This window comes from Tachypleus tridentatus, chromosome 10 (assembly GCF_004210375.1).
Source record: "Tachypleus tridentatus isolate NWPU-2018 chromosome 10, ASM421037v1, whole genome shotgun sequence".
Classification (NCBI taxonomy): domain Eukaryota; kingdom Metazoa; phylum Arthropoda; class Merostomata; order Xiphosura; family Limulidae; genus Tachypleus; species Tachypleus tridentatus.
Window position 1 is genome coordinate 17,717,365 of NC_134834.1, and position 21,977 is coordinate 17,739,341.

The 21,977-nt window shown below is 32.1% G+C and overlaps 3 protein-coding genes and 1 non-coding gene across 5 annotated transcripts; 2 read left to right on the plus strand and 2 right to left on the minus strand.

Moving 5' to 3' along the window:
• The first annotated feature begins 2,827 nt into the window (after positions 1-2,827).
• LOC143228811 (RNA-binding protein Ro60-like) lies at positions 2,828-10,752 on the plus strand. 2 transcript variants are annotated; one of them, XM_076460179.1, is made up of 4 exons: positions 2,828-2,961; positions 4,965-5,486; positions 8,422-8,642; positions 10,510-10,752. In XM_076460179.1, exons 1-4 carry the CDS (start codon positions 2,901-2,903, stop codon positions 10,579-10,581), a joined length of 876 nt encoding a protein of 291 aa, XP_076316294.1. In that variant the 5' UTR covers positions 2,828-2,900; the 3' UTR covers positions 10,582-10,752. The 2 variants fall into 2 exon arrangements, with proteins under 2 accessions (XP_076316294.1, XP_076316295.1); XM_076460180.1 differs by lacking the exon at positions 2,828-2,961 and adding an exon at positions 3,287-3,406.
• Positions 10,610-16,105, plus strand: LOC143228813 (RNA-binding protein RO60-like). Its single transcript, XM_076460182.1, has 4 exons — positions 10,610-10,803; positions 11,374-11,619; positions 12,069-12,235; positions 13,394-16,105. The coding sequence occupies exons 1-4, from the start codon at positions 10,780-10,782 to the stop codon at positions 13,518-13,520; spliced, it is 564 nt and encodes a 187-aa protein (XP_076316297.1). The 5' UTR covers positions 10,610-10,779; the 3' UTR covers positions 13,521-16,105.
• A 1,279-nt stretch (positions 16,106-17,384) lies between these two features.
• On the minus strand, positions 17,385-21,710 carry RpL7A (ribosomal protein L7A). Its single transcript, XM_076460181.1, has 7 exons — positions 21,559-21,710; positions 20,523-20,640; positions 20,065-20,214; positions 19,672-19,892; positions 18,437-18,567; positions 17,807-17,876; positions 17,385-17,541 (listed from the first exon to the last, which is right to left on the minus strand). The coding sequence occupies exons 1-7, from the start codon at positions 21,571-21,573 to the stop codon at positions 17,437-17,439; spliced, it is 810 nt and encodes a 269-aa protein (XP_076316296.1). The 5' UTR covers positions 21,574-21,710; the 3' UTR covers positions 17,385-17,436.
• Positions 17,949-18,022, minus strand: LOC143231203 (small nucleolar RNA SNORD36). Its single transcript, XR_013016831.1, has one exon. It is a non-coding gene; the product is annotated as a small nucleolar RNA SNORD36 (small nucleolar RNA).
• Positions 21,711-21,977: the final 267 nt, after the last annotated feature.

The following is a 21,977-nucleotide window of genomic DNA, read 5'->3' on the forward strand; positions in this document are numbered from 1 at the left end:
CTCTAATGTCTCGCTATGCGTATGGCATCGTACAATGAATTATATGAATAGTAATAAGTTAAAAAAAATTAGGTTTCATCTAATATCTTAAATATTTATTTCTTTGGACAGTTACAAGTAGGAACTGTAGGTTTCCAAAAGTTTAAGACTTGTATATCTTAGATAAGGTGTTCTAAAATTTTGTACAATAAATATGTTTCAACTGTTTATCATCTCCTACACATTGCTTTGATTTTTTCTGTTTAAAGTTTAATATAGTATTCGTCCTTATAAAGTTATTATTCTTTCTCGGCTATATAAAAAAAAGCCTTATGCTATATTATTATATTACCACATTTTCTGCGAGCTTGGTGTCATGTCTGTCTTTAAATCATTCGGTTTTGTCTGTTTTTAACTTTTCTATGGTAAGGTGATGTTTAAACATGAATTTGTTAGAGAAATTTATTGTCATCGAGACATTCTCTGATAAAACTAGAAATTTTTTTGGATTTGAGTGTTCAGATATTATTGTCTTTTAAAACGACTGAAATGATTTAGGTTTGAAGATGGACAGGTGTCACTACTGTTACAGTCGGACGGATTTTGGCTTATCTTTAGTTTATTGTTAACTGAATTATTGTTGCTGAAATCAAATTCAAAGTGTAAAGATAAAAAAATTACGCTATATGTAACAGTGTTGACGTCATCAACCTACGAATGCGTAGAAACAAATTTAATACGTTTGCACAGAATTGATCTTCCAACATCTAGTAGTAGAAGATAAGGAACAGGGTGTTGACCTGAGTAAATAAGGTTTTTACATCATAGATGTTTGTTTGTTTCCAATGGATGAATTTTGACAAGAGGATATTTTTTAAATTTGTGAGTATACTGCTTCGGTGTTGTTGTTTTTTATGTTTTTTCCTCAATTATAGGCCCGGCATGGACAGGTGGGTTTAAGGCGTTCGACTCGTAATCTGAGGGTCGTGGGTTCGAATTCCCATCACACCAAACATGCTCGCCATTTTAGCCGTGGGGGCGTTTTAATGGAACGTTCAATCCCACTATTCGTTGGTATAAGAGTAACCCAAGAATTGTAGCTGTCTTTCCTCCAGTCTTACACTGCTAAATTACGGACGGCTAGCGCAGATAGCTCTCGTGTAGCTTTGCGAGAAATTCAAAAACAAACAACAATCCTCAATTATTTTGCCTCCCTCCCCCGCATTTCGATACTTGTGATGGGTAGAGCATAGATAACCCATTGTGTACCTTTGTGCTTAGTTCTAAACAAAGAAACATTTATGTTTTTAGTTAGGGGGCGCGGTTCATAGATAGTATGAAAATGACTTAATGTTTTATGTCTTTCTTAACTTATGGCGTTTTACATTACTCAGTATAAAAAAAAAAATATTTTATCCACATTAATACAATATTGTTAAATGCAAGTGTTTGCTTTCCATAAGCAAAGCCACATCGTCGGGCTATCAGATAGGAATATGTAGACATTTTAAATGCGATGAAAAAGTTTTGGTTTTGATTGAATTATAAATACACGTATAGAGATTTATTAAAACAATCCATTGTTTCTGTGGTGGCATGGCTAGGTGGGTTAAGGCGTTCGATTTGTAATCTGAGGGTCGCAGGTTCGAATTCCCGTCACGCCAAATATGCTCGCTTTTTTCAGCCATGGAGCGTATAATGTGACGGTCAATGCCACTATTCGTTGGTAGCCCGAAAGTTGGCGGTGGGTGGTAATGACTAACTGCCTTGCCTCTAGTCTTAGCTCTGCACGAAATTCAGAAAAAACAACAACATTTATTTAGTTTTTTATTTGTTGTGTCTATAGAATAAAAACGTTCTACTTTAAAATATTGAAACAAAAGCCTTTAAATGATCAAATTATCCATGACTTTGTAAAGCTAATTTTTAATTAATTTAAAATCGTAAGAGAAAATAAATATGTAGTCATAAATAACTTCACCCAATAGGATTTTTTTTTTTTTGCGTTATTCGAAATATGCCAAAGGATAAAAGCTCAAAAGGCCTCCAACGGATAAAAATGGCCGCCATCACGTCTATATCTTAACTCTATAGAATGTATTTGGAATTGCTGGACTCTCTACTTGAAAACATATAATTAAAATGCCACAAAGATGTCAAGTTGTTCTTGATGCTAAAGGTAGCTACACTATATATTAGCATTAAAAAAAAAACAAAAAAAAATTAGACACTGTTTGTGGAGTAATTGCTTAAGATTAATTTAGTAAAATTACAAGTTTAGTAGCTGTGTAAAATTAATTTACAGTACTGACAACATAACACATATCTTGTTTGCTGTTTTGGATAAATCGACACAATGGACCATCAATGTTTTGCCCCTTTCAAGATTATAAGCTGTCAGACTTACCGCTGAGTTACCGGGTGGTGGGAAGGTATTTATGAAACTATATTGTAAATAAAACACCTCATTTGTTAAAGCGTTCTAACAAATTTGCGCATTACTGTATACAAATACTGGTTAATTATAAATATTATAAGTAATATTTTTACGAGCTAAGTGATGACACGATCCTGCTTAAACATTTTATCTTTTTACTAACTGTAAATTAAAATTGTCTTGAAACAAAATGCGTGAATATAAATTTTTACTAAAATCGTGATCGATGACTCATTATTTAATTTCTAAAGTGCGTATTACAATATAAAAGGCTTATTTATTGTAGAAATAAACGATTTTGTAGCACCATATTTAGTCTTTTTATGCAATTCGAAACGTAATGTTTTGCTTTAAAGCGTCTTCAGAAGCACTACACTGAAACACAAACCGTAACTTACAGCACAAACCTTCAGTTGGTATATTAAGAGTTTTTTTGTATAACCAGTTGAGATTTTTTGTTTGTTTTCACTTCATATACTATGATATGACGTCAGTGCATACCGAACCGCTCAGTCATAAGTCTTCGACACTCGGTGATATAAAGGGTTTGTTGTGAACTATACTATTTATTTTATAACAACATATACTTCCTAGCATCATAGCGAAACGTTATTATTCTATTTTACTACTATTAATTATTATTCAGCAAGCAGGGTTCAATGTGATTGTTTTACTTTTTAGGCGTAGGACTTAGAAATTAGAATGCTATAGTAATATCAGTACTTATGATCTGAAACTTGTTCACTGTTCTTCCTCAGATTCTTGTTGAAACTCTTTTCAGTGTATTTATTTATTTTTTTAGTAATTATTGAACTTTATGAGTAAGACGAGTCGGATACAGATTTAACCTAAATTAAATCGAAGCACCATTGACTGTACTTTCAGATTTTTAATTTGAAAAAAAAAAAAAAAGTATCTTGGCAGAAGGCACTTGAACGTTTGATAGTAACAGTAATACTACCATTTGTAGTACTAGTAAAATATTTGAATGTAAGTTTAGTATTCCTGGTATTTGGTGTGCGTTTCGTTAACTTGGACATTGTATAAAACAACCTGGTGCAGAATATTTTGTTTAAAAATATTAATGTACAAATTTTATAACTCTAATAATTAAAAAAAAACAGAAAAATATTCAGGCTGTGTGACAAAAATTGGAAAACTAGTAAGCTTGTGTGTTAATATTAATAATGGCCACTATTAGTTACAAGATACATTTCATGAATGTTAAGGACCTTTATCAGTAGAAGTTAAATTTAAAAATGTTCTTTATAAGTATTTATAAATAATTTAAAATGTACATTATTGATAATGTAACTAATTTTTTAAAGATTGGTTTCAATGTATTCTGAAATTAAAATTTAGAAGCACAGAAAATAAATACATCAGTAAGAGGTAATTAAAATAATTTTATTTTAGGATAATGACAAATGTATAATAAAAAGAGGTGCAGATTGATTTAAAGTTTTAAGTCTTTACAGACAGAAATTGGTGTTTCACAGTTTTATTTTGTTTAAAACTGTTTAAAAAATTTTGTCAAACCCTCTTGTTAAAAGTTTTCCAAATCCCATTATGATTGTTGAATGTTTTGAGTTTAAGATTGATTTGTATTTTTCAAAAGAAACACTTACAAACTTGGTCTACAGTTATTCCAAGTATAATTATAAAAACTTGATTAATTATATTATTACTAATATAATTAATTACAAAGTATAGATTCAGTATGCTGAACTATTATAGGTACATGTTTCTATGAATCTATATATGGTACCAAGTAGTTCTATTTTGGTTATTGTGTCCTGTTTTTTTAACTTAATGTTATTCGTCCATCACGGTACAAGCATTTTTTTTTTCAAGTTGATGGTAAAATACTTTGGGTTCATCTTAGATATGAGGTCATACATCTCAAAGTTCTCTAGTACAATTCTTGAATGTAAACTCAGTTTATGAAATTTTAAAGTAGAATTTTGGATAAAGTTAATATAACAAAAAAAATGTTTAGAAATAGTAAAACCCAGTTATGAACTGTAAGTATAAAGATGAAAACATTTAGGGTTTTAAATTTTGGTCATCATTAAACCAGATTTTTAATTAAATAAGGAACTTGTAATATAAAGAACAAATTATGTTTGTAAAAACTTTATTTTGATTTAAAAAATGCAACATTTCATGAGGTTTTTGTGGCATTTGTCATGTTGGTACAGTTTTATAATGGAGTAAAACTGTCATGTTGAAGTATTGATAACTTAATGAAGTTGTATAGTTGGTTCACGTTAATCTAAAAAAGTGTGATAAATCTACTGATATGTGGGATAATGGAAATTATTCAAAATTTCAATATACATGCTCAGTATTAAAAATATAAATAAATCAATTGACCAATCGATTTTTTTTATTTTTTTTTTCAGACTGACCTAAACACTTGTGTTTAGTGGAAAGTCAGTTTTAAGAATTTGGGTGTTTATAAACTGTGTTTGTGACTCTGTGTTATGTTTTGTGTTAATTTCTTATATTTTTATAATATTTAGTATGGAAAAACTGTTTCTAACAGGTATAGTTAGTGTTGACTGGACCATGGGAGACAGAGCTGGTATTTCTGAACACAGTAGGTTACTGAGATTTCTTCATATAGGAACAGAAGCAAACTGTTATACTCCTGGGAACAAGAAGTTTTCTGTAGAAAACGTCCACTGTATTGATACAAGCAATCAGGAATTAGCCGTAAAAGAAATCGTGAGAGTTGCAAAAGAAGGCTTGTCGGTTTGTCCGGATGCTCTGTTTTTTGCTCTTGCTGTTTGTTCACGTTCCCAAGATCCGAAAACAAAGGATTCGGCCTATTCAGCACTACAGGAAGTTTGTTTAACTGGTGAAGGATTATTTAGTTTTGTTCATTTTGGGGAAGAGGTCAGCAAACCCACCACAGGGTGGGGAAGAAGTCGTCGAACTGCCGTGGCCAATTGGTATAAGGTAGACCCAAAAAAGCTCGCATCACTAGTGACACGGGTCGTGTCTCATCGTGGCTGGACTCACAAGGACTTACTTCGATTGGTTCATTTAAAAACTGAAAATAAAGGTGGGAGCTGAGGACCTGCTTCCTATAACTAATTTTATATGAAACTTGTTTTTGAAATAATAATTCAACTGTTTAAAAGAAATTTAAAAAACTTGTTTAATTATAAACTGTTGCTTGAAATGTAACGACGAACGTTGATATGTCAAAGTTCAAGGGAACTTTGTTCCACAGTTTCTTGTTCATCTTTATTAAGTTGGGGAAAACACTGCACATTGTAAACTGTATTTACTAACAGTTTTATAACGGAACAGCTGTCATATCGTAATTTTGCTTCTCCATCATGGTATATCAATGTTAAGTAATGTGTAATCTTAAATAGACAGGCTCAAATTTGTTGCCAAACAGTGTTATCGAAATTGAGAAAAAAATTATAAGGTGCAAATTAATATAAGTAAATATTTTAGTTTTAAAAGAAAAATCTCTTATTTTGTTCTGTATTAGAACAACTGAGTTTATTGTGTTTCAAGAAAATTATTAAATTAAAAACTTTAAGCATTATAGTTTTAAATACTGAAAGCTGAACCGAAATCTGGTAAGAGTAAGATACTCGAACCAGAGAATGAGGTTTTGGTTATAATTTGTAGTAATAAATTTTTTTCAAGCTTTAAGTACCTTTTAAACCAGTTTAAGAAGTAGCTTTAGTTTCATTGCTAACAAATATCGAACGGTAAGTACATATTTTTGTTCTAGGATTGTGTAGAAGGTATTGTTAAACTCTGGAAAACGATTGAGACGTTGTTAAAGTTGCCAGTATTTCTTTAAGCCTTTTAAAAAATTCTTGGGCCTGCCTGTGAAACTTTGAAAATAAGATTGCTTCAGCTTTGGTTTGGTATTGTATATAAATAACGATGTACTAGTGAGAGTGTTGAGAGGTTATAAAAGGTGACTTGAAAGACCAAGGTTTGTTTTGTTTATAACCTAGAAGAACTAGATATAATTTGAAGTAGTTTTGAGAACATGGGTATTCCATCTGCCTATTGAATGAAAAGTATCCGAAGTTTCTGTTTTCGGAGCCAACTTCTTCGGATTAAGGGAAGTTGGAAAGACTTGGAGATTTTTTTTGTTTTGTTTTTTAAAGCCCCACATGAAATGACATTTATGTTTTCAAAACTCTTTAGGTCTTGCTTAATATGCATATTTGTTCATTTGATGGAGTAAAGTTAGAAATATGAAAACTAATATGTTTTAATGAGTACTTTTTGAAAACCTGAATCCAAACATTTTGTTTGGCCAAACTTAGCTATAAAAGTTATGATTTCGGATGCTGTCGTGTGCTGTTAATTTGGATTTATGGTAAATCTTGACCTACGATTTCAGTAATACTGCTAAATGAAAAAAAAAATTCTTTCCATCCATTTACTGTCGCTTGGGCAAACATTTCCTGTTGTCAGTGCTGTTTCTACCTTTCTCTCATGGATGTAGGTCTACCATCACTAGATAACATCCTCTTGTCTCGTTGCCTCTTCATCATCAAGAATTTGAACACAATTTGACTTGCTTTCACTATTTACTAAGCTATGCAAGTCGAGTGCATCACGCATATTTAAGGTTACTTCTTGCCATTATAGTAGTGTTAACACAATTGTCATACATTCCACTTGGGCATCTTGTTGGTTACTGAGTGTAAGACCTTTAGGGAAACCATATATCAACATTAGGTGGAACACCAGCAAGTACTTTCCAAGTCATTTGACTGCCTACATCATACGTAGCAGTTTTGAATTACTATGGGAAAACATTTGTTGCAGTGTGAGGGAGTGAAAATCCATCCAAGCCCCAGTAAAAGGGTTAAGCTTGGTTTTATTTTTATTGTACAAAGGCTTTTCATTACATGAGAGTTCACTATTCATAAGAGTAGCCACCTCAGTTGTAAATATTTATAATATAAATTTATTTAAAATTTTGTGGTAAAGATACATTATATATGGGTATAAAGAGTTGTATTTAGGTTGGTTGGATTTGATGAGTGAGGAATGATGGGTTTTTTTTAGCCTAATTTGTTTTTATTGTAATATTTGCAATGTATCGTCTATATGTTTACTCTGAAGTACATGCCTGTGCATATTAGAGCTGGGATAATAACTCATTAATTAATATAATAAGTTACCTACAAACTCTAGTTTCATAGGCTGATGTAGCATCTTTCCACTTACTGTCTTGTTTCCAGGTCTTGTGTGGGAATAGTTTATTAGCTGAATATGATCAGTTATATCAACTGTCCAGTTCTCAAATCTCCAAACATTCCTTTTAGTTTTGTAAGGATATTTCAGGTATTTCATTAGTGTATGTATCTGCAAGCTGACAGTGTTGAACAAAACAGGCTACTGTAAATGCCACCTTTGGTTTCTATGTGGTTGCTACATGAATTCAGACATTTTTGTAGAATTATGTCCATTGTGTACTTTATTGAATACATAATGAGTGCAAATAAAAAAAATGAATTATAGCATCAAAAAGGTGTTTGTTAAATTTTGTAACAACTATGAGAAAAGTTTAATAGAAAAGAGAACACTTTTTAACCTAAGGAGATTAATGTTCAGCTGATCATAGAAATAATCTGAACGACTACTGTATGCCATTGAACATGTTTAAAATATACTGGGGAGTTCCAAAACTTTCTCAGTGTAAGCCCACCTCTGGAAAATTCTCAACTGGTCCCCACCCTATGTATTTATTACAGCCTTCCATACCAACCTCTGCAGCTCCTATTGAATATGAAAAAGGTGGGGTCTAAACATTCTTGGTTAATTACTTACCCAGCAAGGGGTATTACAGAAATAACACTTGTAAGTAAAAGAAACAGTTTGTGGGTTATAGATATAATGTTTTATTGAAAGGTAGTGTTCTTAATTTGTGATATAAAAAACCCCACATGCTTAGCATTGTTCAACTTTGTAAATCTCTTCCTTGTTGAATCTTTGTCTTGTATTTTCAGCCTTGTCTGCCATTTATAAATACATCACTCATGGTTACGAAGCTGCTGAGAAGGAATTTAGTGTTGAAGATGTCTCGTCTGATGTTAAGGAAATCCTAGCTTACCTGAAAGCAGTTCATGAACTGAAACACACCACTGATGAACAGAAAGCTGTTCATTTGATAGAGATGCATGATCTCAGTTTTGAACACGTACCAACACAACTGCTGAAGTCTGAAGAGGTAAGTGAAGTTGTGTTTTGTTTTGTTTTTTACTTTTTACGTTATTTCACGTTTCTAAAACTGGTAATGGATCTCTCTTTTCTGTAGTCACTTTTAGTATAGTCGGTCCAAGTTGTTTCCAACCATTTGTATTTGTAAGCAATCCACAAAATTGCAACCACCCACCCAATAATATGCAGTGGTTTGTCTCCAAACTGAAACCCACCCAATATGCAGTGGTTTGTCTCCAAACTGAAACCAACTACTTGAAATTTAGAAAGTTAACCAATGTTTGGGTTTGAGAGATTCTAATGGAATGTTTAGAATACATCTTATTTCCTACAGTTGGATTTTGGAATCTCTCTTGTATTTGTTTTTATCATATCTGGTCCTGATGGACTGTTTAATGATTGTTGTGATGTGCTTTAATAATATACAAGAAACATATCAGTATAAGAGATTCATTCCAATTTATATAACAAAAAATAGTTCATATTTTGGTCAAACTTATGTTTAAATAAAAACCAAGTGCTCTTTGATTTGAATGGTGAAATGAATCATTTCAAATCAGTCTGAAATTAGTCCCAGAATGAGTTATAGTTCAGATCATTGTTGAAATCTTTTACTTTTAGCTCAAATTAAAAGAAAAACACTACATTTAACTTTTTTTTTTATTTTAGATTATTCTATGGTGCAAATTTTAAATTGTAAAAGAAACCCTAAAAAGTCTAATGTTAGTAAAATGCAAGTTTTATTGTGGTGTACCCTGTATCTTAGGAAAACACTAACCGAATAGTCTTACCTTTGAATTAAAATATTTATTAATATCATACTGGTCAGAGTAATTTCTTTTCTTACTTTGACTTTTATTACCAAAATGTAGCATATTAAATGTTTTACAAAGAATGTTTTTCTTATGAAGTGTCATAAAATTAAGCTTGTAATCTGATAGTTTTAAATTAAAGGATTTGATCACCAGTTGCAGAAGAATCTGCCAATTCACATAAATGAAAACTTTGAAGTAAAACTTACTTTCATCAAACATTTTAGTTTTAACGGTCAATAATTGTTACTTTGTCTTCTTAACATCTTAAACATGTTATTCAAAATTTAAAAAATATTAAACTAAAATTATAAAATATTTAAGTTTTATAATTAAAAGCTAATTATTGAAGATTATCTTTTCTTTCTTTAATTCATCGTACGTGAACAAAATGCTCGTATTATGGTATTGTATTGAACTGTGATATTACAGTAGTGCACATAGTTGCTAGAATTCTACACGAGTTCTTGATATAAAACGAAGCCAATTTCTACTTTTGAAAATTTAGATTTCTCATTTTGTCTTTGGTTTGTTGTATAATGAAAATTATTTTCTTTTAAAATTAAAATATATTTTAATTTCCGTAGTATATTTAATGGCAGAATCATGGTATTGTAGAAATTAATTATTTACAGATAGATATTCATGAAGTTGTATTAATATTTAAATGGTATCTCTTTCTGATTTTCATTCTTGTTTAGTTTTGATAGCTTCATTTAATGTATTAAAAGAGATGGCAGCTATTTAAAAATTGAAATTTTTTCCATTAGCTTAGTTTCATCTAAATACATGTTTCAATATGAAATTTCAAGCTAGTAAACTCCTAAAACTGAAGAGTGCAATACCATTTCTTTATGGTGGTATGGAATACCAAACTTGGTTAATATCACACTTTTTTCATGCTAAAGCAAAAGTTTTATTGTGTGTTCCATACATTTACTCATGGCAGAGGAAAGAAAATACTTGTATAACTGGTGTCTCTTAGTCAAACTGTTATTTGATACTTGTATATGTGTCAATATTTGTAGTGAATTTTATAATTTGACATGTTTTTGACCATTGTAGGTTTGGCTCTGCCTAATTTCAAGACTTCCAGTCCAAGTGCTTGTGGCACAACTTCCCAGACTCCATCGCTAGGTTTTCTTAAGCAAAAAAAGCCCTGTTCTTAAACCACTACTGGAGAGGTTAAACACCGAGATCACACTGACTGTAAATAAGCTTAATCCACTGCAGACATTTATCATCATTAGGCACTTAGAAATCTTACAGAAGGGTCCAGCTGATAAAACTGTTTTTCACATCCATAAATATTTTCAGCTGAATAACACCCTCCAGATGCTACAACGTTCCTCTTTCAAGGTATGAAATAAAATCCGTTTGAATACTGATAACTTAGGAGTTGATGTTAGAACAAGAAACTATGTTTGATTCCATTTAACTGGGGCGGAGATTATTGGTTTGATTGTTGTGTATGCTGTGTTCATACTTAATGATCAAGGTTTTACTTAGAACCATGTATGTCGTGAAAGTGTGTCGCACACGAGGGAGAGATTTGTTCACTCGCTGTGTAATATCTGTTACCACTAAAACTTCTGTTCAGGGAAGAATATTATAATGCCACATTAGTATAATTGATACTTGAAACTGTTGATACTTGGTGAATCTCCATTGTTGCAGAATTGAGGGGAATATATGGTGGTGAATAAATGACGTATTTATGAAATTGTCTCGCTTTTCCTCAGTTTAGCTGCATCAATGTCGTGTAACTAAACTGTTCAAGCACTTAGCCATGTTAAAATGCAACAGTGTTATATAATTAAATTTTAAGTTATTTTAAAATTAAAAATTGTGTTATACAAGACAGCTAAAGAAAGAACAAAACAAACGTGAGTTTATATTATTGTTTTACAAATCCATATCTCCTTCCAGATGGTTCGTCCAACAAATAAACGGTACCTCATGGCTGTTGATATCTGTGGATCTATGTTCCATGGTAGGAAGACCTCCGGATGTCGCTACCTTTCCTCAGCTGATGCTTCATGTTTGGTTTTAATGGCATTAGCTCAAGCTGAGAGTGAAAAATTGACAGCTCTTGCATTCTCTAAAGATGGACTTGAGGAAATAGAAGTTTCTAAGGAGATGTCTCATGGAGAGGTTCTTAAAAAGTTGAGAGAGGTAGATATTAAATTGGGATGATAATATACAGATAGGAATGTTCAATATATTAAACCATCACATTAATATTTAAATTTGTTTTAATTTATGCAACCTAGAGGCTTTACCAGATTTTTGTCAATAGTGAACTGTTTTTAAAAGTATATTAAAAATTACTAATTGGAATTGCAATAAGAACTTAAACCTAAAGTTAAAATTATCAAGCTCCATTTTTAATGTATATGCTAAAAGTTTCGTTCATCTTTTAATGCAATTCTCAAAAGACAAACCTTTAGATCTAAAGTCCATCTTACTTTTGTTACTGATAGCACGTTTGTAATGATTACTAAATTATTTTGCATTCGCTTTTCACCTAATGGTGTAACCAGTGACATTCTTTAAAAACAAAATATCATGATATAAGAAAATTGCAGGGTGAAAAAGCCTTTTGTTACATACCTGTTTCACAGATTCCAATGGGAACAGTCGACCAGGCCAGTCCTTTACTGTGGGCTAAAGAAAAGAAAAAATCATTTGATGTGATTTTAATATGCACTGATAACCAGACACAACCAGATACTCATCCTGTAGATGCTTTCAAAGATTATAGAAAAACCATGGATTTGCCACAAGCCAGGTGAATACTATTTGGTGTTTCTTGAAGTGAAGTTGAATATTAGCACTAACAGAAATAAATTCTAACGTGTCGGTGCCTGAAACAAATTGCTGGTTATTTTCCGTGACCACATTTTAACCCTTGTACACAGTTTTATAAATTCTAGAAATGAATCAAAACGATGAATGACAACATTTTTTAAAGTGAGAACCTCATCTACTGTGAAGGTTCACCTCATGCAGGAAAGGGGATTAACTAATTACATCAATTTGTCTGGTATAACTTTTTAATATCTTATTTATAATAACACTGCACAACAATGTTTTTGAAACGTTTTGCTTCCTGAAAAGTTTTTGCTGATCGTGACAGGTACCTGGTGGGTATGTACAAATATAGTTTTGGTTTTGCTTCATCACGTTGGAACTCTGAGAAATAGACAGTTAACAGTTTACCGGCAATAACGTATTTAATTGCGTTTATGTTTCTAATACGCTATTAAGTTCAATATAATTAAAAGTCTTTTGCTTCTGATTTTCGTTTGTATTCAATGTCCGATGCATCACGTTGCAGTGTCCAATGGTAGTCAGCAAGCATTGACGGATTCCAGTTGCCCTGATATCGTTTTTCCACTGTAACAATATCCTGGTGAAACTGAAGATTTCAATAAAACAGTACATGATGGGCAAATATGGATGTGATTTTTGTGATTAGCAGCCAAAAATCTATAAGGAACACCCAACAGTGTTCAAGAAGCAAAAACTTTGTTGTGCAATGTTATCAAAATATCCCCACTCAACTACACTCTGTGTTACTAACATGTTTTCTTGTTTAAGAATTGTCATTTTGGTGTTTATGTTAATGAGAAATATTGTATTTGTTTAACCCTAAAAGAGCAGGATGGTTGTAGTTAGCAACATTAGTTAATGATGGCTGTCATTAAAGGGTTAATTGTTGAATTAGTGTAAGGATCTCAGTGTTTGTTCATCTTTGTATCCAAAGAAAACTTCCTAGTATTTATTGTCATTTACATGAAATTAAAAACTTTGTTTCCACCTAAAACATTTCATTTAAAAAGGAGACACCACTGTATCATTCCTATAAAACGCACTTCTATAACTAACAATTTCATAAGTTTACAAGAAGATAGTTTCGTGTGTGACTGATTTGGTTCTTTTACAGGCTTGTGATGTGTGCATTTTCAAGCAAAGATAATTTTCCTTCTGATGAGCCTGATGTGTTGCACATTGCTGGTTTTAATGATAAGGTACTCCATGTGATACAAAATTTTGCTTGTGGAATCTTTTGAACTTGAAACAACTATGGAAACTTCATAAACAGATGAAGAAAACGACTCACGTTTACACGCTGCAAATTTCACGATGCCAGAAGGTTATTCAAAGAAAGACTAGGCAAGAGAAACCACACATCTTTCATTTCATTGGTTCATGATATCTTTTGTCAACTGTGCTTATACTTTTTTTAAAGAATGTCCATTTTTCTATCACAATTTCATTATTTGTTGTTGATAACTTCCTTGTAATTTTGAGTAAGTGTGCACAGTTAAGTGAAAACCTCCGTTATCTCTAATTTGTTTGATATGACCCTTAAACAGTTAATTCACATATTACCACCAAGTTCATGGTGTAGGACTTCTTCCCAACTGCAGGTGTTTTTTTTGCAATAGTGCTAACTACTATAAATTCATAAATATGAAAGGTTAAAAGATATTTATGTTAACACTTGGAGTTTGGGTGCTGTAGAAATGTGGCAATTGTTGAATTAGTAATAAGGCTAAAGGTAATTTCTGAGAATTGGACAAACATCAGTTAAAATAATTCTGTTGTTAGGCCTAATAAATAATGCCATTGGAGAATGGGTGTTCTGATGTTGTCATTTCCAGGTGTTATGATAATTTTCTATACACTTCTTTAAACTTTTGCTATTCCCAAAGATTAGGTAACAAACCTACATTATGTAGGTGGACCTGATATTGTATATATACATTAAAAACAACTGGGCTAGCCCTTACCTTTCCTTGCTACAAAGAACAATAAGGATTTTAATTAATGAATCGGTTAGAGTATTAAAAACATTTCACCTGAAACTAATATAATGGTGTGCACTGAGATCACTATAGCATCAAACTAAAGGCCAGTTTTAGTGGAAGATTGTGGTGTTTTTTTTGTCACTTCTTGCTTTTACTTAGGATGGAATTGTGTAGAAATATTTATATTTGATTTTCTTAATTCAGTTCTATGGAGAGTAATACATCTTTTAATTATCTGTTAACATTGTACAAATGTGCAGTTTTGGAATACAAGTATTTATATCTTTGAGAATCAATCTTTTGGTCACACGGTGTCGTCAAAAACTAGGCTTAAAGATCAGCTTGTGCTAATACATTCTAATGGATTTCTTCAGAACTTGTAGAAATTCCACTTGGTTATTGACACTTAGGTATGTCGTTAGAAGTTATTACTAGTTTTTTAATTTTATGATGAAAACATTTTACACCAAACTCTATTCATGTATTTTTCACTCTATGTTTGTAGCGTTATGTACTAAATGCTAGGGCAAATGTTTTGGTTTATTATTGTTTTACGAGATATTTTAGAATTTCCAGAAAATGGACACCTACATCTACCCTAAATCTTCATTGAAGACCTTTCATAACCCGAAAAAGTTTCAGTAACAGAACAGTCTTGAAGAAATGCAAGGTACAGCAAACAGTTATATTTTATAAATTATGCTGCACTGATAAAATCCTAGTGTTCTTGAATAGAGAACTTGTAATATCCAAACTTTGCTTTACCACACATTACAGTGAAACATCAGAGATCATTTTCTACTGTTAGATGAGGGCTACATGTCAGTAGTTTGATGTGTTAGTAATGTCTTAATGTGATAACATTTAAGAACCAGTGAAATTAACAAATAATGACACATACTCCCAGATTGCCTCATCACAACTACGTGGTACTACTGTTATACCTTTTATGTGGGGAAACTGCTGGCCTGGAAGCTTTGAATAATACTGCCTTATAACACCAGGAGAATGACTAAATTGTGGAAAACAATGTTGAATACGGAGATAACATTTTTGGGAAGTTCAGTTCTAATGGTAATCCCAGTGTCGCCTGTGCAAGTGAATAAAGTTTTCCATGGCTGTACGTATCATTTGTCAAGATAGATCCTCCTACTATTTATCCTTGTCAATGCTGTATAGAATTCTTAAATCCCATGGTGTTTGTAAAACTTCTCTGCCAACATGACACCACTGGGCTGTGTGGCCCGTTTCTTCAGTCTTTGTATGTTCTGTGGTCATAATTAACGAAGCTCAGCTCTTATTGTGTAATTATCTGCTTAGTTTCCAACTAGATAAAGGTTCTAGAAAACGAACGTTATGAATAACTTACTGATTAGGAACTTTTAAAGACTTTGTCTAACTTAGAAGTTTAGAGCACGTATTTAACCCATGTGTAATTTAGGTAAAATTGATATATAACTTTAACTATTGCCGTTTGATTTCGCTACTGTTGTATTAAATTCTGTGTATTGACCGGATATCTTTTAATGGAATATGTAGTTTCAGGCAGTAGCAGAACTTACGATTAAAAATTTGCTTTGCCAACTTCTAGGCCACATTTTCTTTTGTTAAAGGATTGAACTGTTGTTTTTATCAGTGTATATCTAATCTTTTCACACAATTAGATATCACCTGACTAAAATGTTTTGATTACAAACCTAAATGGTGTTGAATGTCCACTTTCATGAATGTTAGTTAACACCTAAAATTCATCCATTTACTGCTGTGATTCATTATTAAATTTCTGTAGGTTGATCAATACTTTGAAGCTTAGATTGTTTTTATAATAAAGGTGTTGTGCTAAAGAGAAAGTTCTGACTTTTTTTTACATTAAATATCACTTTACCCTTTCTAGAGCAACAATATTCTGATATAAATATGGGGTGAAATTGCTGACACTAAAAGTACCAAAGCACTTTTAATGAAACTTAAATATCCATCTGACAAAATGCTTGTGGTGTTCAGATTGAGAGAACTTGGGTGGTTTCTAACCCAAAATTACATTTTCCAGACATTGTGCTGTATTCTTAAATATTTTGTGTATTAAGAAAATTCAGGCCCTTTTTTAACTGTCCCAAGCAATGATATTTTTACCCTCTGAGGGCCTCATTGTGGAAACAAAAGGATCAGATGTTCAGATATCATGAACTTCCTCAGTCACAGGTATGATTCAGCCACTCCACTGTAATTGTAAAGTTATAACTATAACTCTTCCTGTATTTTTATTATCTATTTTGCCCCTTAACACGTTTGAAGAGTAATAGTATTAGAGTCAAACTTTCTACTACACCAAACTTAGAATCATAACATTATTGGCTTACAACAAGTGAACTGTTATTTACACATGGTCTGTAGGAGATTTGATAGTGAATAAGAGGCTTAGTTTTTGGGTCAAGTGTTAACTTAATGTTAGAATTAGTTTTAAATGATACATGTCTTAAAACAAATTTCAGTTTAAGCATTTTACTTCAAAGGCTTAAAGCTAGGTGTACCCAATTGCCATGTGCTCCAATACATAAAAGGTCACAACCTCTACAGCTAACTTCTAAACAAACATTACAGTTCCTGGGATCCAGTGTTAAAGTAACAAACTAACTTAATTCAAGTTTCTTACTGATGCTTTTCTATCCAACACTGACCAGCTGTAGTTTTGTTTGAAGACAGCACAATCTTTCCCCACAAACTAATCCAATATACATTAATCTCTCCACTCATGGTAGTCTTTGATTAAAAAGTTAAAAGCTTCCTTTCAAAGCTTTATTTCCATTGATCTAGATGTTGACTTCCATCATTTTGTAAATTATGGTGACCTAACACGAGGTGATGCAGGCAACAAATTTCAGTGTTATCTGGTAGTGGAATTTTAAAAATGGTTAGAACTTTACCCCTGAATTAATTCAGGGAGATAGATAATTACTAGGGCTGAAAGTGTACTTTTAAGAATTGTGAAACCATGGTTTTGTGATCAAAGTGTTTCCTCAGCATATAGTGGTTCTGACTCATAAGAACTGCTACTTTAAGTTTGATTTCACAATGTATCCAAACAAGTATCTTTTCCAATAAAAATGGACTCCTACCAATAAATGCTACTTTGGAATATTTTATTCAAGAAAACTTAGTTTTCTGCAGGTGTAGTCTATCCAACTTTCTGCGTAATTTCCTTTGCCCGAGCCTTCTCGATTTTGGAAATACGGGCTGCAGATTTTGAGCCCACCATGCCACCACCCCAGTGTCTGCGAATCTATGAAGGAAAAACAAACATTACACCAAACACTTACTACACTTTAAAGTTCTTCACTGTATGTTACTCCAACATGGATTTCAAACAAAAAAATTAAACAGGTTATTTATAACAATAGATTACAGATACAAATTTATTACCAAAATTAGCTTACAAATCTCAGGTTTAAACACGTTAAATTATAAAAGTTTACTTCCATCCACTACCCCCCTTAAAACCATAGGAGTGTAACACCCCTGTCAAGAAATTATAAAATATTCGTTACCTCATCATAACGATCGTTGAAATTAGTTTTAATGGCTTCCACCAGTTTACTTAATGAAGTCTTGTCCTCTCTGAAAATGTTAAAAAAAGCCAATTTTAATTTTTTCAGGCCATTAACCAGCACAAACAAAAAACATTTAGACTGTGCTCAGATTTAAAAAGCTCGTTTAAAATCAACATTGTGATTCAGGTGAAGAAATTCTAAACATCACAGCACCGTTGTATATTATAGAAACTTAAAGTTGCTTACAATCTTCAATTTTTTTTAATAAGAAATACAGGCCCTATGAGATTACTCAAGTTAAAAGTAATAATAAGGATGCACTGTTTTTTAAAAGTGAAAACAACAGACCCATATCCAACTATAAAAATACACACATCAATTAAAAAATATATCTTAACAACTTGGAATTATGACCACTATATAACCCATTCTTACAACAGACTCATAACATCTGAAAACTTATTTTTAGCCTTAATACAAAAACACACCCTTAGCACTACTTGTTTTAAACAGTCTACAAGACAGGATGTTAAATTTGTGTTTTGGTTACAGCAACAGAACTTTTTAAACAAACATTAAAGTGACCAATATATCGAAGTTTTTTTACGTTTATGAACCAAAACGTACGATTTGACTTGAGTGAGGGCTAAACAGGAGCAAGTCTTCCTTCGGACCACACGACCCAGACGAGACTTGTTCTTCACAATGCAATATGGAACTTCCATTTTACGACACAGAGAGGGCATGAAGAGGACCAACTACATTTAAAAACAACAACATTAATAGTGTTCTCACTTAATAATCTGATAAACTTGACAAATTATTACAAGCTCAGTTGATGTCACATTTCAGCACAAAATCAGGTGAAGAAATTCCAGCATCACAGCTAAGTCATTTAAAAGGTGACCACTTTCTATAGAAACAAAAATCTCAAGTTGTTTTAGTCTGCTTGAAATTTTACTTTAAGACTTTGATACCAAGCATAAGTTACATTGGAAGTCTGTAGTATCAATATTTGTTATACTTCTGTGAATGATATAATGACTAAAAATTGTTTCTAATTCTTCACAAGCAAAGATTTAAAATGCTTACTAACAAAGTTCAAAGGTCCTAGCCAGAAGAGAAAATTGTTTGCCTTACTTTATGTAATATGTTAAACTTATTTTGAAATAGCAAATATTTACATATATAATGTATAATTAAAATGATTACATGTTACAAAATACTAGTACACTAAAAGTCAAGGTGGTCACTTTGTAAAGACTAAAGGTGAGTTATATTATTGGATATGGTAACAGGCAAGCATAATGGAGACAAACCTACATTTGTATTTTTGTTGTTATTAAGTTGTAGTCCTACCACATAAAAACAGAAAAGGTAATTGATAATGATTTCTTAATTTTGATACAATGGTTACAAGGTCTGTCAAATTGACAGACCTCACAGTTAGGAAGAAAATAGCCTTACTGAAAAACTAACTTTTGAAATACATGTAGGTTTAAGAGATTACACACATGACACCAAGAACTTGGGGACAAAGAATATATGATGAAAACCATAGCACAAAAATAACTTTGCATGCTATGGCTACTAACAAGACTTTTCAAACAAATCTTCAGTAAAAATATTTAAAAGTCAGAATTTTCTACACAAAAACTTGTGTATTGTACTGAGACCATTGCAAAAGGCCTAATATTTACTTTTAAATGAAGAAACTAATATATATAGTTTGATACCAAACCCATTGAAATCTTTAAAATAGTGGTTAGATAACATTTTGACCTGTCACGAGAGGGTTAATGGCTACTAAGCAGAAGTCAAATAATTAGAAGTTACCACACATCCAAAACATGTCAACTCACCTCAATTGGATCAACATCATTAGCAATAACTACCAACTGGGCCTTTTTTTGTTCTATCAATGATGTAACCGTATTGCATCCCTGACGTACGACCAACTGCCTTTTTGTTGGAACATCTTCCTTCCCTGCTGCTTTGTCTTCAGCCCTCTGACGCAGACGAGCTTTCTTGGCCTGCTTCGACTCGGGACGATATTTATCCAACAAACGAAACAACTGTGTGGCTGTTCAAATGTAAAGATAACTCAACTAAAATTTCAATGTAAAAAACAGTACAATAAAACCTAAACACTGTGCATAATATATTCATAACTATTTTAAATGAAGGTTACCCTTTGGCATTAGCAAAAACCAACTGAAAAGCACCACAAGTGAATCGTTTGGGACAAAACTTACCAACTTGCCGATCCAACGCCTGGGTAAACTGGTTGATGGGAGGAGGCACCTTGAGTCTCTGATACAAAACAGCCTTTTGTCTCTGCAAGCGAACATATTTAGGCCATCGCACAAAACGACTAAGATCACGTTTAGGCTGGATGTTTTGACCTAAAGAACAGAACTGGAGTTACGCACTTCCATAAAATACACAATCCGCCAGTTTTGTGTTTGGAAAGTGTTAACAACAAGAAATAATAAACAATACTCTTTACAATGTAAAAGTATTTCACCGAAAACATTAAAGCACAATCCCACCATTAAACTCCACGCTTCATCAAAGAACCAAATCTACTGAACAAATTCGGTGGGACATCCTACCTGAAGATGAAACTGTTTATCAGCAGCTAGGGCCTAGCTGGTACAAAGAAAGAACCAAGCATCATTGGCCATTTGCCACTGGCATACTAGCTACTCACCAATCCCGAAGTTACGAGGTCGCTTCTCATAGAGTGGGTTCACAACCTTTTTCACTTCAGTCTTTTTAGTGGCCAAAGGTGCAGAAGCTACCTTCTTCTTACTTTTCTTCCCTTTTATCTGTAGAGATGAGATATATTACAATTAAATGAATACTTCATCGAGCATTTCAAGTTCATTTGAGAATAAATTTCATCTACCAAGTTCCCTTTCACGAAGTACTGACGTACTACCAGTAGTATCCAAAAGCTAAATTGTATTGATACTCATATATTTAATTACTTACGATTAGGTCTGCTAATTCTATAGCCTGGCAATTATTTAAAACATTCACAATATTTGTTCATGATAAAAATACACATTAAGTATTTTAAATTATACCTATAAATTAGATATCCGCTTGTCTTAATTCTACACTTTTAAGTAATTAATCAAAGTTTACATATTTTAATTTTTCACTAAACTAATTTTCCAGTACGTTCCATTTACACAGCTTTTAAGTTTTAAACAATGGCGTGTTTTGTAAGTTCATATAACTGTCCAATCATATGTCGATTATAAACCAATCACAACAGTTATGAACTAATCTCGTGGCGAAACCTATTCCACGGTACAACTACAATTAACACGTTGCCGGCCTAACAATTTAAAACCATTTTATTTGAAAATAAAGTGAACGAAAACTTGAAGCTAAACTTTAATAATAAGCCATTGTGTATAGCTAACTCAAGTCTGTGAAATTGAAAAACTTCAGAGTAGGACAAAGAAACGTTGAACTACCACACACTTATTTTTTTTTTACTATTTACGACTTTTTGTTTCTTATTTCTTAATTTTAATTGAATATTAATTAAATGATTGTGGTATAATAACTATAAACATAGTTATAATAAACAGGAAATATTTACTGTTACAGTGATGGCGACATGCAGCAGATGGAAGTTAAGCATCTCATTGTAGAGAAAGACAAAATCGCAAATTATTAAATACATCTGTTATAATTTATATATGCTAACAAATACTCTCTTTAACACTTACCTTTTTCTGTACCATGTTCAACTATAATTTCTTTCGAAATTAAAAAGACAACAGTTATGGCGATTACAACCGATTTAAATATTATATCCAGAGAAGTCTTTCAACCTTCGCCAATAGAGAAAGGTCGCAGTTTCAGTGATCCTTTTATAGGTTCTAATAAAAAGTTTGACTTCTTTCACACTAGATGACGCTTCGCAAACTGTTTCAGAAAATGTAAATAAAATTGACTTAAAAGTATAACTTTAGTGTACATATTTTCTACGTTACAACTGTTTCATATAAAACTTACCTGGATGTGCTATAGTAAATTATCAATTTTATATAAATAATGTTTAAAACTTTTTGAAAATAATTTTAGTTTTTATTGTGTGCAAATACCTAGTCTAGAGTTTAACAATTCTTCAACTCAGCAGATAAAG

What these genes read in the sequence shown, in the direction of transcription:
- LOC143228811 (XM_076460179.1), top strand. Translation starts at nt 2,901, where the DNA reads ATGACGTCAGTGCATACCGAACCGCTCAGTCATAAGTCTTCGACACTC. An exon ending in GACACTCGGTGATATAAAGG is followed by an intron (nt 2,962 to 4,964) that starts GTTTGTTGTGAA and finishes TGTTTCTAACAG; the next exon opens with GTATAGTTAGTGTTGACTGG. An exon ending in AACTGCTGAAGTCTGAAGAG is followed by an intron (nt 8,643 to 10,509) that starts GTAAGTGAAGTT and finishes TGACCATTGTAG; the next exon opens with GTTTGGCTCTGCCTAATTTC.
- LOC143228813 (XM_076460182.1), top strand. Translation starts at nt 10,780, where the DNA reads ATGCTACAACGTTCCTCTTTCAAG. An exon ending in TACAACGTTCCTCTTTCAAG is followed by an intron (nt 10,804 to 11,373) that starts GTATGAAATAAA and finishes ATCTCCTTCCAG; the next exon opens with ATGGTTCGTCCAACAAATAA. An exon ending in ATGGATTTGCCACAAGCCAG is followed by an intron (nt 12,236 to 13,393) that starts GTGAATACTATT and finishes GTTCTTTTACAG; the next exon opens with GCTTGTGATGTGTGCATTTT.
- RpL7A (XM_076460181.1), bottom strand. An exon ending in GGCGTTGGATCGGCAAGTTG is followed by an intron (nt 19,893 to 20,064) that starts GTAAGTTTTGTC and finishes ACATTTGAACAG; the next exon opens with CCACACAGTTGTTTCGTTTG. An exon ending in GCCCTCACTCAAGTCAAATC is followed by an intron (nt 17,877 to 18,436) that starts GTACGTTTTGGT and finishes TAACATTTTCAG; the next exon opens with AGAGGACAAGACTTCATTAA.